We start from the raw sequence: 26,663 nt of genomic DNA on the forward strand, positions 1-26,663 counted from the left end.
CAAGATGACAGCTATTTCAAATTAATCCGAAATTATTATGAGCTAATGTCACCAAAGTTTTCATATTTTGATGACTTTAAATATCTTCTATGATAGCTTAGGTCTTTTTACTAGTCATTATGCACGTAGTCATTAAATCATCTAAAACCTAAGTTTGTTAAACTATCAACAAAATAGGTTACTTAGTTAGAAGACTGTTCAAATTAAGATGGTCTTCGATTTTCAAATTTCCAAATAACTGTCTTAAATTCGATCAAACATGTACATATGAAAAACGATAGCTCTTCAAAAGTCAAAGCTATGACAGAAAACATCTGATATTGATTTAAACATGATACAGAGGATTTTACCGCTCACAAAATGACCACATATAATCGGTTACTCGTACAAATATTGATGACCTACTACTGTTAAAATATTCAGTATAACAAAACAAATCAAATAGTTTTCAAGGGATTGAAGTTCGGCTATTCAGGACAAAGCCCTATCTGATTACACAAACGGAAATGACCATATACAGTTCTAAACCTATCAAAGCAATTTATGATACATATTATTTTCATGTACCTTTTGGTGGTGCTTGAATGTTTTATCTGTTCTATTTGAAATAGAAATTTTCAGATATACCATAATGCCAAATCACTTAAAAATCTTTCAAGAAGAAACTTTTGTGCCAAACTATTAGGAATACACCTATAGTCATGCATTTGCTTGACATTATGAACAGGCACTACAGCGCTTCAAGTCCTTGAATGAAGAAGACGTGTATCGTATTTGTTTTAAGTAATACTAATTGGTATTGATGCAATTAATATTTAAAGTAACGTCTATTTTATTCCATTTTATGATGTACATGTAGCTTAATGATATAACTACGGAATAAAACACTTAACTAAAACGAGTTTTTTACAAATATGTCATAAAGACAACAATGCATTACTGGCGTGTTCCAAACAAATGATACAGATTCTGTAAGTATGTACATGCATCTATGCAAGTATGACGAATTTATTCTGATACTGATACCAAACAGTGACTTCTATCAACCTCCCATATCAAACTTTAGAGTATATTTCTGTCATATTGTATACATTCATGTTATAATATGTCCTATTGTGTAGTTATGAAACAAACGTTACCGAATTTTGATAAAGGTATAGTTACTAGACTTAATGTTTTAAACACAGTTCCATACCGAGGTAATCCATATGTAACAGTGTAGTTCAGTAATTTCGCCCAATAGTATAACTGATATTTGAAAATCACTATGGTCAAAGAAACAGAACTATTTAAACAAATATGTTTACCAACAGTGACATTTGTTTCACTACCCATGTTGTACTGTAAATGTATGATGTTCTATAAGTTTAAAATGTGCCTGGTTTATTTAACAATTTGATGACAACATAATGCATATAAATCAATAATTTCAGTAATGAATACAATCATACTTTCCACAAATATCAGAACAACGCATTGAAAACACAAAAACCTCTGTCTTTAAACCACCACAGTCCATCGAAACCCAAATCTATCCTAGCTTTAATGACACTTAATGTTATGTATAATCTTGGCAACATATGCTTCATAATGTATGTTTCATTTAATCTTTGTAATGCTATAAAAACTGACTGAGTATGTGCTTTGCCATGCCAATAAGTATAATTTATGCATTATCCTGGAATAATAATATACGAAATATAAAATTGAATAGGTGACCTTTAAAACCTAGGTAACGTATATTTGATTCTTAGATACCCTAATGTTCTGTATTTCTTTTGAATGAAAGTCAAATATATTTGGACTGCGAACGTAACGACGTACCAGCACGGCTATAAACATCATGCTGAAAAAGGCTGGGTTCCTAGAGTTTGGTGTTTTTAGTATACAAACATCGCTTCTATGTTCAGATGATTCTTCGTCTTCAAGATCGTCTGCTAGAAAGGAACTATCAAAAAGCTTCTGCAGACATATCACGGCATTGTCTTCAAGAGTTTTCTTTCTGTATTGAATTCTTAGGTAAAGTTGTGAACAGTTCACAGTGTTCTAACTGACATTTCTCTTTTAACTATCAAACAGGGAATAACATGTCGATTGCTGGCTCTCTGGCAAGAGGTCTTGTTGTGTGTAGTTACAAGTACCAAAGCAACTGAGTAGGACACTAGAATGTGCCTTGCTTGAAAATGACGAGGAGAAATTCCCTCTGTTGTTGTACCATTATTGACCTTGTTTAACTGGGTAACTGAGGTATCGTTCAGCTCCTGTCGAAACAAATAATGTTTGCTTCCACACCGGCTGAATGTCTAATTTGCTTCTGTTGCGACATTTATGTTGTGTGTCAATTAGCAGGTATGTTGTCTGTGCCAGTGGCTTTACAGTCTGGCAGCTGGATTGTTTCTTTCTTAATCTCTATAACAAAAAAACGGAACTGCCCGCGTTAGTGTTCATTTCCTCTTGAGATATGACTTCATCATTCATGATCGGTAGGTTAATAGAACAGTATTGAAATATCAACAATTTGTTTCGGTTTCATCCAGGTGAGGAAAATTTTGAAACAGGTTTTTATGAAAATATAATTTTCAAGTTTTATGCTTATAGATACTTAAGACGCGTTTTCATTATTTGAAAACTCGTAACTACAAGAGGGAATCTCCTAGTATTTTAAAAAATGTCTTGTGAAGTTTGATTCATGTAATGTTTCATTTTTTCCCTTCTGTTACGATGTCTCAGATCACAAGTATTTAGACAAATGGCAATGTTCCACTAGTTTTTATATATCCAGAATAAATAGCATACAAGAGGGTCATGACGACCCTGGATCGCTCTCCTGAGTAATATTGCCCACATGTCATCAATAACAAGAAAGTAGGTCAGAATCTAAAATAAAGCATAAGTATTGAAATCTGTGAACATGGTCCAAATGTCAAACTGGACCAGTGGTTTAATTTTTGACTGTATTTTCTTCATTTTTTAATGCCTGTTACAGTCATGTGGTCTGTATTTCAAAGTGGTCTCTTATTCCCTCTTTAAATACTTCAGACTGAATATTGCTAATTTACAAGTATTGAAATGCATTTTGTCTGATGTTCAAAAGTTTCCATTCTGTAAAAGATTATGTTTTCTTTGAATATAGAGATCACCAAACTAGCCAAACTTTGATCCTTTCAGGAGTCATTAACGCTGGAACCCATGGTAGATTGAATATGGCTGGTTCAAGAAAGGAACCGAAATTTTATGGTGATACAACTTGTGTGCATGTTTAGTTTAAATCAAATCATATTGAAACTGCTATTGCGCAGGGAAGAAAAAAATTAGCCAATTTCCGGTCCTTTCAGGAGCCCAAACTCTGGAAGCCATAGGGATTATGGCTGGTTCAAATCATATTTAAATCAAATCATATTGAAACTGCTATTGTGCAGGGAAGAAAAAAATTAGCCAATTTCCGGTCCTTTCAGGAGCCCAAACTCTGGAAGCCATAGGGATTATGGCTGGTTCAAGAAAGGAACCGAGATCTTATGGTGATACAAGTTTTGTATGCAAGTTTGGTTAAAATCAAATAATGAATGAAACCACTATCGTGCAGACAAAACCAAAATAGCCAGTTTGTGCCCTTTCAGGGGGCGTAACTCTAGAACCCATTGTGGGATATGGCTGGTTCAAGAAAGGAACCGAGATCTTATGGTGATACAAGTTGTATGCCAGTATAGTTTAAATCAAATCATAAATGAAACCACTATTGTGCAGACCAAAAATAAATGTTGACAGACGCACGACGGACATCAAGTGATCACAATAGCCCACAAAATCAGATTTTGGCTTACATGAAAAATACACATATACTTTTACGGGAATTTTTATATTTTCTTTATGTTTTGGTCATTTTAAGACGTTAGATTTTTTCTTTTCTTTAATTTTTCTTTTTCTTCAAGTCCTCTTAAAAACCTCAAAATTTTGGTTTGAGAAACCAAAAATACTAGGAAAACCATTTTCAAATATTTCTAAAATCAATTAGCGAATGAATTGTGTAGTTTGCTACAAGATAAAGTAGATCAGTACAGCTAAGGCAAGCACTATCCACACGTATATTGTCTCAAACCCACTGTTTGTGCCCTTTTCACAGGGTCTGGTCTGCAGTGGTTTATAGTTGCGTTCCCACTGTGTCATGATGGCCTGTCTAGCACCTTTCCAGTGTCCCGGTCCCATTAAGCGATACTGGTAGGGTGTACAAGGTCCAAAGTAAACTTCAATCGCCAGTTTTGGGTCTGTACAGAGTTTCCCTATATTTCAAAGGAAATCATATTTTTGATTGAACGCAAATTAATTTGCATAAGATTAAAAAAACACGGTAAAATACATGCTTTGTGACGGTTGTAGAAAAAAATGGTATGAGCGAATATTTTTTTCAATCTTCATATAATGAGGATATGATTTGCGGAAAGTAGAATCTTTTTATACGGAATTACGTGATCGTGTTCAAACCAACGGCAATAGATTTTGAAAAACATACGCCGTTTCTTGTCATACAACATTCTTGTGTTCTAGGTTTCAGGTTTCATTCGAAATATGTCATTCATTTATTATGTATTGGTGTGAATATCCCGACATTATCAAAAATTTTGAATCTTAACCTAGTTATAATACAGCTTTCAGGTTGAAGGGTTATGCTTGAACTGATATCAGGTACATCAGTTGTTTGGATTTTGATTATCTAGTGCACTGTGTGCGGTTAGATTACTTACCGACCGAACGAAACTGTAGTTTCCTATTAATGTGTTAGTCACACTGCACCGTATAGTGGACGCCAAACGAATAATTGCGGCAGAAAGTTATCCGTTGACGAAATGTACCGCAAGATTAACATACATATATAGGACGAACAACGTTCAAATAATATACCGCGTAAAACGTAAGCGCAACGCATGAAAAACTGACACAACGTTCTTGTCAGTTATCGTCCGTTTAACATACGTTACATCCGTTGCATGTCCGATAGTAGTCCGGCCGTGAATCAGGACCACCTGACAAGAACGGATGCGAGCCGGACAAGAACTGATGCGAACCGAACAAGTACAGAATAGGGAACGCACGAGTAATGAACAAAACGCATATCAGCGCATTGCTAACGTACATCTAACGGACAATTTTGTACGGTAATGTACGTTCCAAATTTTTAACACGCTCAAAACCTTCAACCTGATGGAACGAACATCGTCGGAAAAGGAGCACAGACGCCGCATGAGAAACGGAAAAGAAACGCATGCGAACGGACACGAACGGACTGAAAATTTTGTTATACGTTGGACGTCCGTTAACGCTATACGGTGTAGTGTGACTGAGACTTAAGATACGTTTTTACAGTTTAACCACTGCTAAAACTGAACATCAGAATGACGTTCTTAGTCTTGCTTCGTGTTTTGTCACACAACTTAGTCATATATAATTAAATACTTACAAAAGTTTGGTTTACAGCCAACTAACTCTGCTAACTCATCCATAAATGGAAGCCAATCTACTTCAGTGGTATGACGCATTGATTCTATATATCTTGAAGCCATGGCTCGTTGTTTGGCTTTGATGTCTCTCCACATCTCGTTGCTATTTGGTAAAGCCTTTAACCCCTGGGGATATAGAAGATAATAGTTTGCATCGGTGCAAGATCTATTTTTCATCAGGTGTGTACAAGATGAATTAAGTTCATGGGTGCAGTCAAGAGTGCAAACGTAACATTTGAAGCTTCCTTGTGAAATTCAGTTTGATCTTAATGTTTACAAAGTTTCAACAAACATATGTCTACTGCCTGGATGGCGTTCTAACATAAATTTATTATACACCACTAAAGCAAAAGTTGACCTCAACAAAAGGCAAGTGTAACAAGTGGAAAGTGACAAACAAAACATAAAGTTGTTTAAGATTTTACCGACCTTAAATACCCGTGTAGCAAGACGACACTGCATTTCACAAATAGGCATTAACGATCCACAAGGTTGTAAACATCCAATAATTGCCAGTGTATTTTTTCGCAGATCTGGTGGGAACATGTATTTGTACATGTTTACCTTGTTCTCTTTTACTTCTAAAACATTCTTATCGAGAAACGGGAAGCCGAATATGTAACCTGTAGCGAGTACTACAGCGTCCAAATTCTCGACTTTAGTACCATCTTCAAATACAGCTCCTGTTTCCGTGAACTGCGCTACATTGGCTTTTACGATAACACCTCCGGCAATTATTCTGTTCGGAAGTTCATCATTTACTGTAGGATGAGCAGAAGATATTCCATGTTTCGGCCGAAGGCAGTATTTTTCATGATCGAATCTTTGGTTGGCTTTTTTCGTTGCCGAGTATGCAAATAGTCCAGGAAATATTTTCATTAGTTCTTCGTCGAATCGCGATGCGAGGACCATGTCCCAAGGAATCCCATTGTCAGCTATACGATAATGTATCCATGATCCCGAACGGGTGCTCAAATATACCTGAAAAATGGATTTAAAAAAAAAAACAACGATTACAACAATATCATATAAAGGAACATTTTTACGAAATTATTTGGAAAACCTGGCCAGCAGATTCAGAGGAGGTTATTTTTTAAAGTTTTCCATAGAGCCAAGTATGTAATAATAGTAAATGAGACCTGCCCCCGTATCCATGTTTTTTTTCTTTTTTTCTTTTTTTTTTTCCCGACAAATTCAGCTGACTTTTATTATTGCAGCAAGGGGTTACCTAAGAAACATGTCTGTAACTGGTGGTTTAGATAAAGATTTAGTTTCAAGATGTTTTTCTGTATGAAGGCAGTCAGTTTTTGGCAAGATTTTAAAAGTTTCCTCTATCTAAATTTAGAAAACACGCCATCTAGTAGCCCTGCATTTTAAATGATAAAAAGAATTTGAACAATATTGGAAGGAAGTCACACAAGAGGTATATGTGTGAAAGATTTAAAAGTCGGGCCAACAGTTTCTGACAAAAATATTATTAAATATTTCAACTTTCTACATATTGGAGAAAATGACCAAAACACCTGACAGGTACTCTGTTTTGACAAATCTGAATGATTTGCATACCTTAGTAGTGGGTGCTCAGTAAACATTTCTATGAACTATTTTTAGATCAGACCAGCAATGAAGCAGACGACAGACAGACACGGACGGACGGATGGACGATGAGTGATTCAAATAGCTTATCTAGTTCACACCCTAACACAATGACACATTGAGAGAACAGCATTTACAACTGAGACTGACTCGATTTAAAACATGTCCCATCCCTTGTTTCTTCGTGTTTTTCTTCTTGCTCTGCCTTCAGCAAAGACATTGAATACATTACTATATGATTCTATTTGTGCGTTTTGTCGTTCTTTTTCACTGTTTTGCTTAAACTGTCTATGTATATTTGTGTGAATATAGTTCATTTAACTTTGCAAACATAAACTACTGTATGGTTTTGTTTCGGGCTGGCATTGTTCTCTAAAAGCGACTACTCCTATTGGGTCATTATCTTTTCTTGGTATAATTTTGTACGACCTTTATGGTCTTAAGAAACTTAACTGCAAACTCTGGTGGCATATTTCTGAATACGATAACCAGATAAGTTTCTCGAAAATGTATCGAGTTTTCACGAAAAACAGAAAAGTTATTGCGAAAACAATGTCATACAAGCTTTTCGCGAAAACATAAAAGCTTTTAACGAAAAGAACTGCAAATATTAAGTGGAAAAAAATGTGTAAGTGCCCACTTCTGCATAGGAAAACCAAATAAGTTTCGATGAAATGGACCAGACTTTCATTAACAACGGTAAAGTATTTGTGAAAATAAAATGTTATTTTTGCGAAAACATTTTACGAAAACCTTACCGTTTTTCATGAAAGTTTGGTCCATTTTTGCGAAAACTTATCTGGTTATCGTATGCAGAAATATGCCATCATAGTAAACAGAATAGTAATATGTTTGAATAGAATTTATGAAAAAGTTGAAAATACCTGCGATGTTATGCGACTTAAGTCTACTGCTACATCAGCACCAGAATTTCCAATACCGATGATTAAAACATTTTTGTCCTCGTAACCATGGTAATCCTTGTAATCTTGGGTATGCTTAACCTTGCCCTTGAACTTTTCCAATCCAGGGAAGTTTGGAATATTCTTTTCGGCATGATGTCCGGTACAGATAAGAACACCATCAAATATTTGTTGTTCTTCTTTCCCCTCAGAGTTCTTTATTTTAATTTCCCATTTGCCGTCAGTGTTGAAAGTTCCTGCTTGTTTCACAGACAACACCTGCAATCATTTAATAGGCATAACAAATATCACAGCAATCGACATTGACATGAAACTTACGACGCTAACTGGAGCCGGTGTAACATTAAATATTGACCCCGTTGAAAATAGACCACATTGATCAAAATTTAATGTTGAATTGGCAGAATCAATTCTCAACGTTGAAAAAGGACCTTTTGATCAAAATTTAATGTTGAAATGTTGACGATGCCAGTTCTCAACGTTGAAAAAGGACCCATGTGGTCTATCTTCAACGAGGTCATAATTTAATGCTACACTAGCCGTAACTTGTATTAACGGATCTAAACGGCACGTACATTGGCTGAACCAGAGGGAGTGGATGTAAACTTCATCTCACTCAACGGTGAGATATATTCCTTGCATGTTTTCTTTTTGTATATACTTATTTACATCGAAATAGGCAATTTACAACATTTTAATCTCAGCGCGGGAAACTCAGGCGGGGAAACGACAATGTCGTCAGACGTGTTGTGAACATACAAAGTTGTTAATATCCCAAAAAGTGATTTGTCGTTGAATGAAATTATTGTTTGCAGTTCAGGTGTGAATGAAACATATCATTCTTTGAGATATATTAATAAGATACTAAAATTTGTGAGGTACAAACTGTGATTTTGATGCATAAAACATAATTTCAGTCTCCTTTGTTTATTACGAAAGAAATCGGATCGCGTTAGAATTATCATTAAGTAACGTTAACAGAACTGGGAATTATAGTGTAAAGAACAAAGTGCGACTACAGTTTTATTCACTTTTTACGCCGAAAATTTGGTATAAATATACAATATACTTGCAAATCGGCAAAGCTATAGTACACACAGTATAGTACTTTTCACTGATAAGTCAAAGTATTTCACAGAAAAAAAAGAGTATAAATTCATTCAAACAATTAATATACATGTTTGTACAACAAAGAAACTGGTTTTGTCTTGTGTTAAAATGCAACCTTTTAAGGCTTTTAGATTAGTTGTGATTGTACAGCTCAGAGATCTGAACCTTTCCAATAGTCTATGCTAATCCTGATTATTATGTTTTTTATTCATTTCGATAGATAAGGTAAAGTTCTGGTCTTAATGAGTTTCCATAACATAGCTTAACAAGATACGAAGTGTAACAAGCGTAGTCACGGACGAGTTGCATGACATGCCACTGATAGTTAATGACAAAGATATAAATGAAATATTCTCGGTTATCTACTTGTCCCCTTATCACTTCGTATAGACAATTTTAGTGTAATGATAACCTTTCTGTAGAATAATCCTTGATCTTAAAACGGGACCCGCCAACTTAGTTCAATAGATAGAGCGCAGATCTTCGGATTGCAGGATCGTGCGATCGAGTCCGGGGCGAAGCGTATTTTCTCCATGACGATATGATAAAAGGGATTGTGTCTGAAATCTTTCGTCCTCGTACTCTGATTCATGAGGAAAAATTGGCAGTTACTTGCGGAGAATACATTTGTACTGGTGCAGAATCCAGGAGCACTGGTTAGCTTAACTGTCCGCCGTTACGTAACTGAATTCTGTTGAAAAACGATGCTTAAGGTGGTAAGTTACCTTGTTAGCAGGGTAAATTCAAATTACAAATGTAGTTAAACCGTAACAATTTATTGTATTTCGTGTACGTTAATGTGTTGGCTGCTATAATCTCAAGTTTGTTTATCTCTGTCCTTTGAGAACAAGTTTTATCCAAGTTTGAAGTGCATGACCCTCCAAAGGTATTTTATATCGAAAGAAGAAGGAAAAAAACGGACATTTACACTCTTCAGTGTATTTTGATTTCACTGTTATCTGTAGAAGTCTGGGTAGTTGACAAATTTATTTGTATGCACGTTCTTTTTCTAAAACAAACTTAAAATGTATATGTCGCCGGGCTCGTGTTTCCATGGTAACGCATTTTCTCTTATTTTAAACAGCTATGTATGAAAACGTATGAAAACGGATTTTTCGACGGCTTGAGTGCCATTCTGTTGATAATGAACCCAGCTATATTCTCAGCAACATCAGTTACCAACATCCATTTTCTTAAATCCCTCATAACCTTTCAGTATAATTACACAAAAGCCGCAAAATATTGATCACTATACAGAGCGAAAGACTCATAAAAATATTTTGGCAAATAATGGCTGTTTAGAATAGATCAAATAAAAAAATGCTCATAATTACGTACTTTCAAAATAAAAGCTATCAATTTTGCGCGGTAACTGACATGTAACATCATGACATCGATCACGTCATAGCCCGCCCGCTTAGCTCAGTAGGTAGAGCATCGGTCTACGGATCGCGGGGTCGCGAGTTCGATCCTCGGGCTGGGCGTATGTTTTCTGTGACTATTTGATAAACCACATTGTGTCTGAAATCCTCCACCTCTGATTCATGTGGGGAAGTTGGCAGTTACTTGCAGAGAACAGGTTTGTACTGGTACAGAATCCAGGAACACTGGTAAGGTTAACTGCCCGCCGTTACATGACTGAAATACTGTTGAAAAACGGCGTTAAACCCAAAACAAACAAACGATGACGTCATTTTAAGGCAACAATGTTTTGGTAATTTATTTATTATTTCCGCATTATTAAACCATTAAGCATCAAATCAGACACAGGTCACTCAGTGGGTTTTTTTTTTTTGATGTTCAGAAAAATGAATTTACAAACACGTTTAATTTGTCGTAAACGTTCTCGTAAATGCTCACATTAGCTTCCAGTTGGGCATGCGCACATACAAATATTAAGGTAACCTGCCTCCTTAACAAAAAAAGACAAGCAAACAAACGAACATAATCTTTCAACGGCGTATTCAATGCATATATTTACCGCAGAAATATGCGAGGAATATATATCTATTTGATAGCACAGAGAATGGCAATATAAAATTCAGACAAACACATGCTCTGACAAAATAAAATATTCAATGGACATCTTCCATTGGTTTATCTTTAGGAAACTGATTCTAAAAAAACATCTAATCCCATAATCTTTGGTTCAATATAATTTACGAGTAATATCAATATTTTATTTGATAATCTCAGAGAATGGCAATACAATATAAAATTCAGACAAACACATGCTCTGACAAAATAAAATATTCAATGGACACTTACATGATTTCTTTAGGTATGTTCTTTTCTTTTAATTCCCATATTCATTTGTATTAAGTAGTATATCAACCTTGTTTATTTTTAGTTGAATCTTCATGAATTCACACTGCTAAGAAAAATAACAGAAAAATACAGCCTGAGTGATTATACAGACTGGGGGACAATAACTCACTCAAGTAACCTTTTTCTGCTATTATTTTACTGCAGTGTTTTACAACTAAGGCAAAAGAAGAAAGTAAAACAAATAACATACTACAACCCCATACGTAAAGTATTTTACTTAGTTACTGCTTAAGAAAACTCTTCCTTCTTTCAATTAAATTTCTTCTTTTTAAGTGGTTTTTTTTTCTATATATATTTTTATTATTATTATTATTATTTTATTTTTTTTTTTGCAGAACTGCCTTTGAATATAATTAACTTTAAGGAATAGTTGACTGCCATAAGGTTCCTTATTTTAACTCATCAATTTTCGTTTAGTTCGGATGTTTTCTCCTGAGGGTAGTAGGCCTATATAGGACAATGCAAAACTTACTTGTATTTTGACTTATTTATCAGTTTGCTTTTGTGATAGTGCACTAAAAATAAGTTCTTTTTTTATTTTCCTAACTTTAATGACTAAAGAAGAATGTCATGTCATTTAATGCTCAAGGAACCCCGTTCTAAGCGCAGTACTATGAATTATTCCGTGTTACTTACCTCCGTATTGAAACGTATGTATTTCCGTAATCCAAATCTGTCAGCATACATATGTAAATACCGGTGTAGGAAAATCACTGTAGCACATCATCTCCTTCGATGTGTTGATCACCGTGGATTTCATAACACATGCCTGACCCTCCTCCACCTCTTCTGTATAATGCCATAATCCGCTAATATAGTTTGTCCTCTCAAAACACACGGGTTCAAGTTCCTCGTCAAGGCAGCATTTCATAGCCGTTAGACCACTAGCACCAGCACCAATGACTGCAATGCGTTTCATTTCTTTCGTTCCAGTTTTGTTCCTTACACTGTATAACAAACTACGTAGAGAACCTTTATAAATTCTGTAAGACTGCTTAGACAAGTTTTGAAAAAAAAAATTATGAACATAACTGATAACATCCAGGACTTTATGCACATTTCGAAAGGTTTACATTATGCATTTAACCTGTTTTTTATTTGAAGCACAGACTTCAACGATACAAGGTGACTGTGTCTATTTGAACACTGTCTGCATTAAGGACGCAATAACCTGCACTTTAAAAGAAAAAAAAACATAACTGAACGAAACAGTATGCTTGCCTGTATGAAAAATAGAGCATAGCATTGAAATGGCATATCTGATTATAATTTTAATATTGTTAAACACGACTTTATTGCTCTCTGACAACAAGATATAATGTTGTATGACCAATAGTGGTAAGTTAATTGGATAATAAACACTACTTGATAAGTAATTAGTTATAAGTGAGAAGCTGTGTATTTCAGCATCTGAATAATTGGATGATTACCATAGCCTAGGAATCCAGTCTGACAATTTCTAACCTTTTTAATACCTGCAAATTGACAGTCTGGGGAAACCTGTTTTCGGACCGCAGCGCCACCTTTATTACACCCGAAATGTGCGGATGTTTGATAAAGAACGACATCTTCTGAAAGCAATATACCATGGCTAAAAATAGAAACGGAATTCTCACGGAAAAGACAGATTGGAATCTTGTACTTCCGAAGGTTTCCAAACATTTCCGGGCGATAGACAAATACCAGTTTGTACCTCCCATAGATTTTCCAGCAAGTTGTAACAACTTTTAAATATAATATCAGTATAAACTTAAATTTGCGTCATAGCTATCAAGAAGTTATATAAATACAGACCTAGTGATCTACGGAAATTGCCGTATTTCCGTCATCATTGCCTCGTTTCCGTTTCAAACAAGCGCAAATCTGATCACATGTTAATTAGGCTAATTATAGAAAATCGATAATCAGTAGTAACATGGAAACTCCTTCAGATTTCCCCAGGCGTTGATAATATCAGAAACTCGATGAATGCCAATTAACGCTAATTAGCGCAAATTAAGTGATATTTAATGCATATGTATCAGGTATGATTTCTTCTGACAAAGAACAAATATTAGCAACGGCTTCCCAGGCTATGATTACCCGTAATTGATCAGCGATTTTACAATTAGAATTACTTTGTAGTGAAAAAAATAACCGCGGACGGTCATAAAATTTTGAGGATTTCCGACGATATTGTAGAAATTGCTGTCCTCAGACAGCTCTTTTTTTTGCAGTTGTATTTACCATTCCTTTTTAAAATACATTTAGCAAAAAAGCACCACACATTCTAACAACAGAAATAATAATAGTTATTAAACGTTAATGAAACTACAAACAGTGTAGCTGTATCAGTACCACTGGCATTATGTTTAGGACAGTCAGGGAACAATTGTTTCATCTCTTGTTCACTCTAATTAAAACTGTTTGAAAAATTAATGCCACTGCTTTAGTACAAAGATTTTAGATAATAATGGTAAGATTTTAATCAATGATAATACCGGTAATAGTAAATATGAGTATGTTTTAACATTATGTCTGGCCAGGAAGCTCTAATACGTATCAGGTGTTCCAGGTCTGGCTTTTGATATTATCTATTGCAGTCTCTTATAAGGCCACCGTAGAAGCATTGTATGTTTAACAAGCAGCACTTGCTTTATAATGAATGAAACATTGTTTTATTATCTCAGTCTACTCTTATACCACCAGGTAGGAAGTATATGGGGGCTATATTAGAGTCACACACGTCAGTCAATAGAGATACATATATTTTGTATCTCTATACATTTTCGCTGGATTTTCAACTAATTACACATTAATGATCACCACCATAATACTACAAGATACACGCACGACCAAGATTAATAAGCTCAAGGTCAATGTCACACTTTCTGGTTGAAATAGTAATTGGCTTCATTTCATTTCTATAACATATCTTCTAGGATAGGAAGACGATGTTCAGTTTGAACATCCCGTGCTACTAGGTCCAAGCTTAAGGTCACATTTGGAGGCCAATGGACAAAAAGCTTAATTACCAGTCAGAATCTAAACTTCTTGAAGCATTTCCATTAAACTAGCGTCAATTATTTACTTCATCAATATGACGTGTAGAGCGCATGAGATAAGGTCACTACGTACTCATGTTTTGAGGTCAAATGTCAAATACTAGTAGCTTTATTTCGTAGCTAATCCATACATTATAAGCCATTGATATGATGTTTTATAAGATCAGCATCAATTGTTCTCTCGTCAAAAGACGCGAAGAGTGCAAAACCCAGGTTATTTGGTGGAAGCACCTTCAGTAACATTTCCTGCTTTTATGAATTGAATCCACTCATATATTTAACAAACAATGTTCTGGCCACTTTACCCCTTACCTTTGTGGAAGGGTATCCTAACTGATTCTCCTACCTCAACGACAGTCCTTAGAAATGATTAGCCATAATATGTCCGCCATTATCAGTGCCTTGAGCGCTTTGATTACTAGTAGGAGTATTCTGAAGAGTATTTGGAGACATATCCAACATTTAACTAGACACTGTAAACGTTGAGCATTGCACCAGATTGCTGTAACACCAGTGCTGACTAAAACGTTTTTCTTGATTGCTAGGTTAAAACTCAATAGTTTGACTACGACATACTTCAATAGGACATTTGTGATTCATTATTCTAAATTTAAGGAAATACAATGAAAGATTCTTAGGTAGTATATCAATATAATTTTCAAACACAAAATCGTTTTGTAGACTTAATATATTTGACATTTTGGTGAATATGAAACAATAGTATACCAATTTTGAATAAATTGGTCAGATGTTCTGTTTTAACTGTATTTTTAAAATCATTTACACTAATGACAAGTTGAAAATCAAAGTACATACTTAGTCGTAGACCATTTAAAGTATTCTCAACAAAGGAAATCCGTGGGAACTTCAAGCCAGCCAGAGATAGCATCATTGTGCAAAGAATAAGCAGCATTGTACAATCAGTGACTAAATTTGCTGCTATTAACATCAGCACAATTTACTATTTTACTCCAAAAGGTCAAAAGCCTAGTTTTAGCTTGTAAATAAATGGTTTTAAAGTTCAACAAGTGCAAACATTGTTTTACGAGCGTGTGCTTAAGTACCGTATGGCGGCCGTAAAAAGACCTTTGACTTGTTGTCGTTAATCTTTCGGGTATTTTATGATATTCAACGATGTTATATTGTATAGAGCCCTTCTTGAGTCAAGCGGGAGCGTGCGGTTACGTGTAGCACAGTTTATTAAAATTACACCTCAAGAACGAACTAAATCAAACTGAGACTTATACTTTTTGTTAGGCTGCATTCTTTTTTTGAAAAAAAAAAAGTTTTACCTTAGAATGTATTTTCACTGTATTCGTTTTACCAATTGTTTTACAAACACAACTCTGCTTCAACATCTTTCTGGGAGAAGTATCAATTGTCTCCCTGCATATTCAAACGCTCGTTGAAATAAACGTTAAAATAGTTTGTAATGCTAGTACTACGAAAATAATCAGTAAAGTTCTGAACTGAATGCATTTTATCTGAAGTACTATATCAAATTGTCAGAATTTGACCAAAGGACTGACAGTTGTCATACACAGCTATCGGCAAAATTTCTAACAGGACGGAAGTATCTAAAGTTGATGGACCAAAGAACAATAAAATATCAATTACTATACCTCATCGGCACAATAATTATGTTTCACTTTATTTAGTGTTGTAACAGTATATTGAGTTGAATTTATTATAAAAGTACCCTAGTGACACTGTGTGTGACGCATTTATGAGGTATAACTAACGCGCTCAATTTAACCTAATTGCATTTAAATCAAAATGTCCCGAGTTAATGTTTTAAAAATGAAATTTGCCGTCAAAATGAAACAAATATCTAACAGAAATACTATAACGCACGCAAGTTTTTAAGAGTTTCAAATAGACAATATATAACAAAACATATATACAACACATGGAAGTAAAGTTATCTGAAGTTTACTATGTATATTAAAAAGAATGTTTTCTGTCATTCACGTTTTTGTGTTTTTGTTGAATTTAACGTCACACTACCAAAAGTGCTAACTGTGTATGTGAAGCTGGTTTTCGTACCGAGCCACGGCCATCTGCATAATGGATTCCGAAATGTGTTCATAACTTGGTATAATGTCAATTTGCCCATCAGCCTTAACAACAATTTTCGCTCTGGCAAAATTTCTGAATATAGTCAACATCAACGGTGCCATTTTCGTCAAGTCTATATCATCTTTGCAAATAAATATAATTGGTTTGTTAAGCTCATACGCTTCTCGAAGTTCCATTTGGCACCAATGGCTTTCACAGAAACTGTTTGAAACAATGAAGGCGACGACGCAACTCTCTGATATGCACCGTAGTATTTCATCGACGATCGGAAACCCAGGGTTAAAATTACTGTCACCTATACACATAACTTCTTTCTCTGTCATAATTAATTCCTTTAATCTTCCTCCAAGATTTCTGCGAATTTCATTTATACTGTTCCCTTCGTCCTCGCTCGAGAATGACAAAAAACACAGAAACTTTTCATGCAGATTTCCATCTTTGAATTCCTCGATGAAATTATATTGCATTCGTTTCCGCCTTCTCTGTCGCTTTCTATACACAAGACCGGAAGTTACCAGAGATGCAATACTGACAATTCCAATACCTGATATAACTGACCCTATGATTATTTTGGAACGAATACACAAAAATTGTATTCTACTGAGAGCATGTATGTTGATGGAAACATGATTACCATCAAGTGAACATTCATATTGTTTTAATAATTTCGAGTTAACTGATGATACGAGCCATGTAATGAATTCTTCTGATTTGCAGCAACATAGCAAAGGGTTGTCATAGAAACTTATTCTTGCAGATTTTGAAAGTTTCATTGACAACCTGATCAGTTTGGCAAGTGCAACGCTGTCAATATAGAGTATCCTATTACTGTCTAAATTTAGAAATTGCAACTTTACTAGATGCTCAATTTTGAAATTTACTGAAGACAATTTGTTATGTGATAGATGTAGAATTGTGAGATCATTGTTACTAACAAACATTTCATATGGCAGCCAGTCCAGGTTGTTATATGATAAATCTAGATATTGTAAAATTTCGAATGTAACAAAGAGTTCTTTGAATTCTTTATAGGGCGCCATGCGGTAGAGATGATTATGAGCCAAAAGAAGGGTTTTCAAAGTGAAAACTGTTCCAAAAGTACTTGGTGACAAATACTCCATGTTATTAAAAGATAGATCGAGTTCAAATAAACGAGTGTTGTTTTGCCATATTGTTGTTCTATTTAAAATGTGAATATTATTCGACTTCATATGGAAACTTTTTAGACGCATTTTACATTTTGAAAGGTCGACAAAGGAATTGCTAATAATTATATTTCTCGAAGATATGTGATTAAGGGTAAGATATTCCAGGTTATAAAACAGATCGCTGCACCCTAAGAACCCTATCCCATTGGTATAATTTACATTCCAAAATCTATCACTAATATACGACATATCTAATGTTTTTACATTTGCAAAAAGCTTCGTAAGTTGTATAAGATCTGAAAGATCAAGATTTTTCCGAGTTATAGTGGTATTTGAAACGTTTACATTATTCCAAGTAAACGATATATTACTGAAATTTAAGGGTCCTTGAATTAATAAATTGCATCCACTTAAGCTTAACTTTCTTATTTTGGTTTCACATATCAATACAAAGAACGCATTGTCCATAAGTAATCGGCGATTATCAAACATGGAGGTCTGGTCGAGAATTAATGTATCTAAACCTATGTTCTTATTCAAAAGGTTGATTAGATCGTGTGTCTGAAGTTGATAGCATGATGATAGATTCAGAAGCTCCAGCTTTGGTAGCCCGTATAAAATCTGTTTATCTACACCTAGTGTTAAGCCAGGTGAATGTATTCCTAGTGCCTTTAAATTCCCCAGGAGAAAGAAGTTAAAATCATACAGAAGAAAGTTCTTGTAGAGGTTTACTGTTATATCCAGGAAACTTACAGACCCCCAGCTGCTATGGCGAAATGTTTCATTGTCGATCTTCCCGTGAACGAAATCATTTATTATAACTTTGGTGACATTATCTGGTACAACCTGTGGCAGTCTGGTCTCGCACACAATTAAAGACTCTTCAATAACGCAGTTTTTGTCTTGCCCAAATACATACATTATATATAACAGCATTACAATCACCATGGAACTGAGTCGTTGTCTTTCTGTTATCATCATTTCTGAAAAGAGAAAGATTATACTTTTGAATAGGTTAAGCACTGGCGACAGACCAGAATGTCGAAATGTCATTGTACAGATGTCACCGGCAGCTAAATATAAATGCTATAAAATATTTGAATGGTCAAAAAGTCATTGTGCAAATGCCATCGGCTAACTATAAATGCTATAAAACAACTTTTGAATGGTTTTGTCGCTGGCACAAGAACAGAATGTCGAAATGTCATTGTGCAGATGTCATTGGCTTACTATGAATGCTATAAAATATTTTTGAATAGGTTAGTCGCTGGCGTCAGACCAGAATGTTGAAATGTCATTGTGCAGATGTCATCGGCTAACTATGAAAGCTATAAAAAAAATTGAACGGGTTAGTCGCTGGCGTTAGACCAGAATCTCATTGTGCAGATGTCACCGGCGGCTAACTATAAATGCTATGAAAAAGCTTTTGAATAGGTTAGTCACTGGCGCCAGACCAGAATGTCGAAATGTCATTGTGCAGATATCACCGGCTAACTATATATAAATGCTATAAAAGCTTTTGAACGGATAAGTCGCTGGCGCCAGACCAGAATGTCGAAATGTCATTGTGCAGATGTCAAGCTAACTAAAAATGTTATAAAAACTTTTGAATCTTGCTTCGCTGACGCCAGATCAGAAAGTCGAAATATCGTTGTGTACATGGTATCGTCTACAACATGTGCTAAAGTAAAACGGAGCAAAATGCATAGAAAAGGGATGATGTGTTCCTTCTAGAATTCGCGAACAAAGACTGATAAATTCAGTACTAGTTTTAAACAGCATTAGTTTCATTAAAACACGAATTCTTAACACCAAAAATATGGCAGCTGATTACTAAATCGCCAAATAAAACAAACTCGAAAATTGCCCAACGTTTAGTTGCTTATTTATAGCTTAGTCATTTTCTGGTCTGGTGGATCGTTCGTTCGTTATTTATTCGTTAGTTAGAAAAAGGAGCCTTACTTTACTTCTGAGTGTATATAAAATTAAACGTAAGGTACGGAACCCTGTTCGTGCCACTTTAATTATCGCCTTACATTGTCCGAAAACATATATGCATGGAGATTTTACAATCCTCGCGAGTTTTTTAGTCGATAATCGATGTTTTAATATTCGTATGTCTTTCTTAATTCTCGCATCGGGAAATTGAAATTCCGCTTAAACAATGATGCATAGTTACGAGGATTAGTAAATCCTCGCCTTGTTGTTTTTGATTTGAAGAAAATTGTGAATTACGAAAAAGGAAATCTAGAATGAATGAACTTAAAACTTTTCAAAGTATTTTGATATGTTCAGTCTTTGTATAGTATATTTTGCATTTTATCATTTTACATTCTAGTATAACCACGTATGATATTACCTTATAAATAATCCTATTTACCATGTAGGGCACTTGTGCTATTAAACTGCATTTAACTATCCTTTGGTTGACGATGGTTATGAAATAGGAGTACAAACAACTATTTCCTTATGGTACAATTAATTCCCTTTACACGCGTATTAATTTCAGTTGTAATTTTAGCTTCAAGACATAATAGCATTTGAGCTGTAAGTTCATGACCTAAAAAATTAATTTTCAGGAAATATTTACCTAAAAAGGTTTTATTTTCGTAATAAAATTTTTAAGAAGATATTTTGGAAGCAAAAACCAACAGCAAAATAAAAGCATACTCAGTTTGATTAAGTCTGTTCATGAGAGCCGTACATCCCTCACGCCCCCTAGCACCAGCTTTACTGGCGGAATTCTGTCAGTCTTTAGTTTTGTAAAGGGGCAGTCTCCATAAGGCTGTTTTCCTGGTACAAACAGATTTTGATATATTTTTGCTAACAGTTAGCCTTATGAATGGGCCTTACATCCCATAAGTAGTTAGCCAATCGGAGCTTTAGTTTTGAGAGAATTATGTCTTAAGAGTGGGTGGGGTAATTCCATACTTGTCCTGCCTTACATAACAAATAGGTGAATTTCAATGTTTTTATATCAGCTGAACTAAACGTAAAGGGGTATAATGTGTACATTATAAACACATACTGACATCATGTAGGACATTTGATTCTGCAGCATACCTTTACAAAAATATGCCACTTCATACGCACTTTGTAGAATCTTATACATTTTGCATCTACCATCTTTGCGGAAAACCACAACATTTCTTGATACAAGAAGAGAGACAAATCCCATTTATTGAGAATACTTGTTAATGACTAGACATTGCAGAATTATGGGGATTTTTCTGTGCTTTGCCTGTGAAGTGACTTATTTGCCCTTGACTGCAGAAAAAGACATGAAAAAAATGCAGAAAATGCCAAACTTTCTTATTTCACAATTTCAATTATTTTTATGTGTAAAAGTAACCACTGCTTAATGAAATGTACTGTACTTGACTCTTAAAATCATATTTTAATTCTTTTAATTCTCAGTTGCTATTAATTTGATATTGTCATACAGCCTTTACACTCTCTTAGCGTTGCTGTACTGGTGAAAGCAATGGGGAAAAGATACATACTTTGCAATTAAATATAAGAGCCTGGTGTATATTTACTCCTTGTGTTATGTGTTCTGTTTCAACTTTCTGATATTTCATCGTCTTTAAGTTATTCTGCATAACCATCACGTGAGGATTTATGCACTTTCGGTGCCCCATACCTCAGATGCAGCATCTGTCAAAGCTATCATGAGTTTGTCATGTGTATTGGGATGGCTTTAATTTTGCTGGTGGCATTTAAAACTTAAATAATAAGTAATAATAATGCCTGTTTTTATAAATATGTTAGTTCTCTGTTTTGGCGAAAGCTTTGTCATATTGGCAGATTTATATCTATGTCTGTCTTTTTGACACACAAGGCACTTCACAGAAGAAGGGGATGATGGTGGATCTAGTTCTGAAGTGCTGACATTATTATTTGATTGCCGTTCCCTTAAGATGGAGTTAGGCAAGGAGGAAGCTTGAATCCCGTAACATTTATCACAAAGGAAATTACTCTCACTAACTTTTGATTTTGAAATTGAAGGTAAAACACAAATATCTTGTTCATTCAATCTTCTTAGTCGGGACAAACGCCCATATCTGACTTTACAGCCTCTGCAGATTTTGCCTCTTGACTTTGCCACATCATATTGAAAACAAAATGTATACAAATATAAACTTGTTATTATATATGCAGAACAATAACCTGCTAGGTTTTATATTCAATTCTTTGAATTAAAGTATTAACAGTGCATAACTACAATATATAATCTACCAGAACATATACGGTAATGATTAACATAGCATGTGTTATGCAAAATATAAAAAAAAGCTTGCATAATTCATTAAATATTGGTGCAAAAGTTGTGCACCTTTTGTCATATGATGTGGGTGACGATGTGGAACAACTACTTAAAGTTTGAATTAAATATGCATTTCATAATAACTCAGCTATAGTGAAAATGCATCAAAATTAACCTTAAATTCTAAGTAACAGGGGGCTTAATTCATAAAAATATTGTGCCAGAGTTACGCACCTTGTGTCATATGATGTGGGTAATGATGTGGAACAATTATTTTAAGTTTAAATCAGATCCATGCAGTAATAACAGAGATAGAGTGAAAGTGCATCAAAACTTTAACCTGGAATTCTAAGTAAAAAGGGGGAACAATTTATGAAAAAATTGTGCCAGAGTTATGCACCTTGTGTCATATGATGTGGATGATGATGTTGAACAACTACTTTAAGTTTGAATCAAATCAATTGAGTAATAATAGAGTTAGAGTGAAAGTTCATCAAAACTTTAACCTGACATTCTAAGTAAAAATGGGGAATAATTCATGAAAAAAAAATTGTGCCAGAGTTATGCATCTTGCTTCATATGATGAGGGTGATGATGTTGAACAACTGTTTAAAGTTTGAATCGAATCGATTCAGTAATTACAGAGATAGAGTGGAAGTGCATCAAAACTTTAACGTGAAAATCTAAATGAAAAGGAGGGGGGGATAAATAATGAAAAATTTGTACCAGAGTTATGGCCATTAGGTCAGATGATGCGGGTGATGATGAGGAATAACTATTTTAAGTTTGAATCAAATCCATCAAGTAATTACAGAGATAAGTAGAAAAAAGAGAGAGTTTAAAAATAACTTTAACCAAGGTGAGGACGCGGAAAGACGCCGACGCTGACACCAGGTCGAGTAGGATAGCTCTCCTTATACTTCGTATAGTGGAGCTAAAAATGATATTTAGTTAGATACGGTATGATTCGTTCAGCCAGAATTATTTTTACACATGAATGGATTGAAATTCTGAAATAAGAAAATTTGGTATTTTCTGCATTTTTCTCATGTCTTTTTTCTGCAGTCAAGGGCAAATAAGTCACTTCATAGGCAAAGCACAGAAAAATCCCCATAATTCTGCAATGTCTAGTCATTAACAAGTATTCTCAATAAATGGGATTTGTCTCTCTTCTTGTGTCAAGAAATGTTGTGGTTTTCCGCAAAGATGGTAGATGCAAAATGTATAAGATTCTACAAAGTGCATATGAAGTGGCATATTTTTGTAAAGGTATGCTGCAGAATCAAATGTCCTACATGATGTCAGTATGTGTTTATAGTGTACACATTATACCCCATTACTTTTAGTTCAGCTGATATAAAAACATTGAAATCCACCTATTTGTTACGTAAGGCAGGACAAGTATCGAATTACCCCACCCACACTTAAGACATAATTCTCTCAAAACTAAAGCTCCGATTGGCAAACTATTTCCGGGATGCAAGGACCATTCATAAGGTTAACTGTTAGCAAAACTATATCAAAATCTGTTTGTACCAGGAAAACAGCCTTATGGAGACTGCCCCTTTCCCTAATTGTATAGTGTGTTGTGTATTTCATTACCTCTCATAATCAGAATCGATCAAATCGAGCCTGCTAGTATTTTATTGCCTGGATTGTTCTATACTTCCAAATGATCTTATATAATAGATTTTATTCATTTGAACAGATCACGGTAATGATACCTAGATATAGGATAAAAGGTGATTATCCAGCATACAGCTGATAAAGTACATGTATTTATGTTAATCATCTCCTTACCACAGTGGTAAGTAACGTACATATCTTATAGTCCACGAGCCATATACACTTATATTTATTACAAAAATACTGTTTTCTGAGACAAAAATGCCAAAAACCCATTTTGATTTTTTTTTATCTCTGTAACATATGTACGAAAATAGGACCTGTTTTACATCTGTAAACGTCTGTGAAAGGCCTGTATTTTGAAATTACAGCTGTAAAAGACCTGTAAATGTGATATGATCAGAAATACACTTGAAATATACAAGTGTAAAACATGCAGTCTCAAAACTACAGCTGTAAAATATCACTGTTGAAAGTTACATCTGTAAAATGTTTATGTCTTAATATTACGGCAGTAACTTTTTTTTGGAGGGAAACATAAGTACTGTCAGCCATCTTTAATGCATTTTGGCGGGATATAACTGAAGTTCTCTTCTGAAATATTGAAATTTAAAGCAGTATGGAGTAAGTGTAAATGTTTAATTATCAAATATAGGGACATGTATAAGTGCATACTTTAACTATATACAATATATGTATCCGATAAGTTTAAAAGAGTGCTTTTTCACAAAGAAAGCTTTATAAACAAGATCAGATAGATAGTTTCTGCTTTGCATCCTACACTTGAATTTTGCAATTGCTATACTGTAAACGTATTATACATATTGTTCTTTCCCTACGAGATCATTTATTTTCCATTTTTATAATAATTGCTACCCTTTCTAGAGAACTACGATTCTTCCTAAAACCACTGCTTTCGTCCCTCAAAATGATGCCCTTTTTTCAACACCTATAATATTTCTACAGCTGTAACTTTGAGACAACTTTTTTCATTTTTACAGCTGTATCCCATTTGCATAATTCGAACTGTTTTACAGTCGTTTTACAGCTGTAAATTGAAATCTACAGCCGTGAAATTAATGTTGTTATATGAAATCTACAGGTGTAAATTTGAAATGATCGTGACTGTAATTTTGAAAGAAATAAAAGTCTTTTACAGCGGTGAAATTTCGTACAGGATTTAATTATTGTTAAAAGAATGTTTTATGTTTGGTTTAACGTCACATCGACTCAGTTATAGGTCATAAAGCGACTTTCCAGTTGTGATGGTGGAGGAAGATCCCGCGCATTATTACATCACGAAATATAAAAGAAAACAGCAGACAAACAACACATGTATATGAATTAAAATGTATGCTTATACCAAAATTATGATTTGAACACATATATTTTATATTTAAATTGCCCTGACAATGTTCGTGTAATTAACATTTATACAGTACCTTAGATATGTTCCGGTCGCAGCTATGAATCTTAAATTAACGCAATTGCATTAGTAATGTATTTATGTGCGATACCAAAACACTTGTACGAAATCTCCATCAAACAATTATTAAATCACAAGCAAATATTAAAACTTCTTGCATTAAGTGTCTGAAGACATTAAAATGAAATTCAGTTTAAATAATTCTAAAGTATTTATTTTTGATGGTGTTGCTATGGATGAAAAGGCATATAAATATTTTGGTACTTGATATGCATATCCTGTTGTTAAAGGTGGACAATCGCATTTGAGCAACATTTTATGACATTTTTCAGTTTTCATATATATGTATATTCTGCTAGATATTTATTTAAGGAACAATGGACCCATTACAGAGTTAGATCCCTAAAAGAAATGTATATTTTATTACTTTTTACGAAATTTTGTAATTGCCTCCCTTCGATATAAGTTTTAAAAAGTGGACTATTTTTTTTTTTATTTCAATATAATCTCTATTCTAACATTTGCATTTAATGAATATTGGGGTATTTTAATTACCTGACACAAAATGCAAGTTTTAAAACAGCGTATAGCTTCGGAATTAATCTATTTTCAATTTATCTTGGTCTCGCAACTAAGGTAGACAAAGGGAGATAATAATAACTTTGCTAAACCTGCATTTCTAATGAAGTTTGGCATAGTATGTACTTGTTAATACCAATCTTGTAAAATGTATTTATTAAATTTATACTCACTTTGAAGCTAAAATACCAAAATCTTGGTTGGACAACCAGGATAGAAAAATCAAATTTTAGAAATACTTCCAGTGAAAATCTGACGTGTATTAAAGAGCTTGGTGAACACACGTAAGTGTGAATGATCAGTTGGTTGAGTTTCGAACAAATCCATGAGTTGACCAAAATCTGATTAACCACCTTTACAGATATTTACCGTGATCTATTGCAAACGTTTAATTATACGATATATGATAAAGGGATAATCATGCTGTTATAGTCCGTGTGTGGTAAACTTAAAACTTACAATAACTAAACTGTTAACCTAACATTGCTTCCTTGTTATTGCAGTTACTATTTATGAAATCAGTCAACTGCAGATGTGTATTAGATACTTAAATTATAATTGGTTAGATGAGCACCTCTGGCTTATTTTAAAAACTATAATGATTACAGCATTTAACATAATCTTATTCTTGACGGCGGGTGTTTGTTTCAAAGCTAAAGCCCTTTTTAGCTCACATGAACTGTGTGAACGGTGAGCTGTTACATTGTAGTATAGGTGAGTGGTCCGGCGTCTATCGTCCGTCGTCCATCGTCCTGCGTCAACGTCTGACGGTAATAGTCAAAATTACGCCAAACTTGGTCTGTATGCTACAGGTCAAGTTTTGTAATGATCAAGCAGTTGTTTATAGTTTTTTTTTGTCTATTTCTAGCCCTAGCGCCACCCAAAATAAGCCAAGCAAAACCATTGTTTCAAACTTGAGTGAGGACTAAACAAGGATGCTATAGACCAAGTTTGGTGAAGATTTATTAAAGATGAGATCGTTTAAAGCTTTTTTTTCTAATTTTAACTCTAGTGTCCTGGTGGAATCATTTCAGCAGAACTGAGT

The 26,663-nt window shown here is 34.4% G+C and overlaps 1 protein-coding gene and 1 pseudogene across 1 annotated transcript; both read right to left on the reverse strand.

Moving 5' to 3' along the window:
* Window positions 1-3,948: 3,948 nt before the first annotated feature.
* LOC123562227 (flavin-containing monooxygenase 5-like) lies at window positions 3,949-12,489 on the reverse strand (annotated as a pseudogene).
* Window positions 12,490-16,110: 3,621 nt separating this feature from the next.
* Window positions 16,111-25,270, reverse strand: LOC123564075 (toll-like receptor 3). The gene is made up of 2 exons (XM_045357353.2): window positions 25,056-25,270; window positions 16,111-18,703 (listed from the first exon to the last, which is right to left on the reverse strand). Exon 2 carries the CDS (start codon window positions 18,699-18,701, stop codon window positions 16,509-16,511), a length of 2,193 nt encoding a protein of 730 aa, XP_045213288.2. The 5' UTR covers window positions 18,702-18,703; window positions 25,056-25,270; the 3' UTR covers window positions 16,111-16,508.
* Window positions 25,271-26,663: the final 1,393 nt, after the last annotated feature.

This window comes from Mercenaria mercenaria, chromosome 2 (assembly GCF_021730395.1).
Source record: "Mercenaria mercenaria strain notata chromosome 2, MADL_Memer_1, whole genome shotgun sequence".
NCBI classification, from domain to species: Eukaryota; Metazoa; Mollusca; class Bivalvia; order Venerida; family Veneridae; genus Mercenaria; species Mercenaria mercenaria.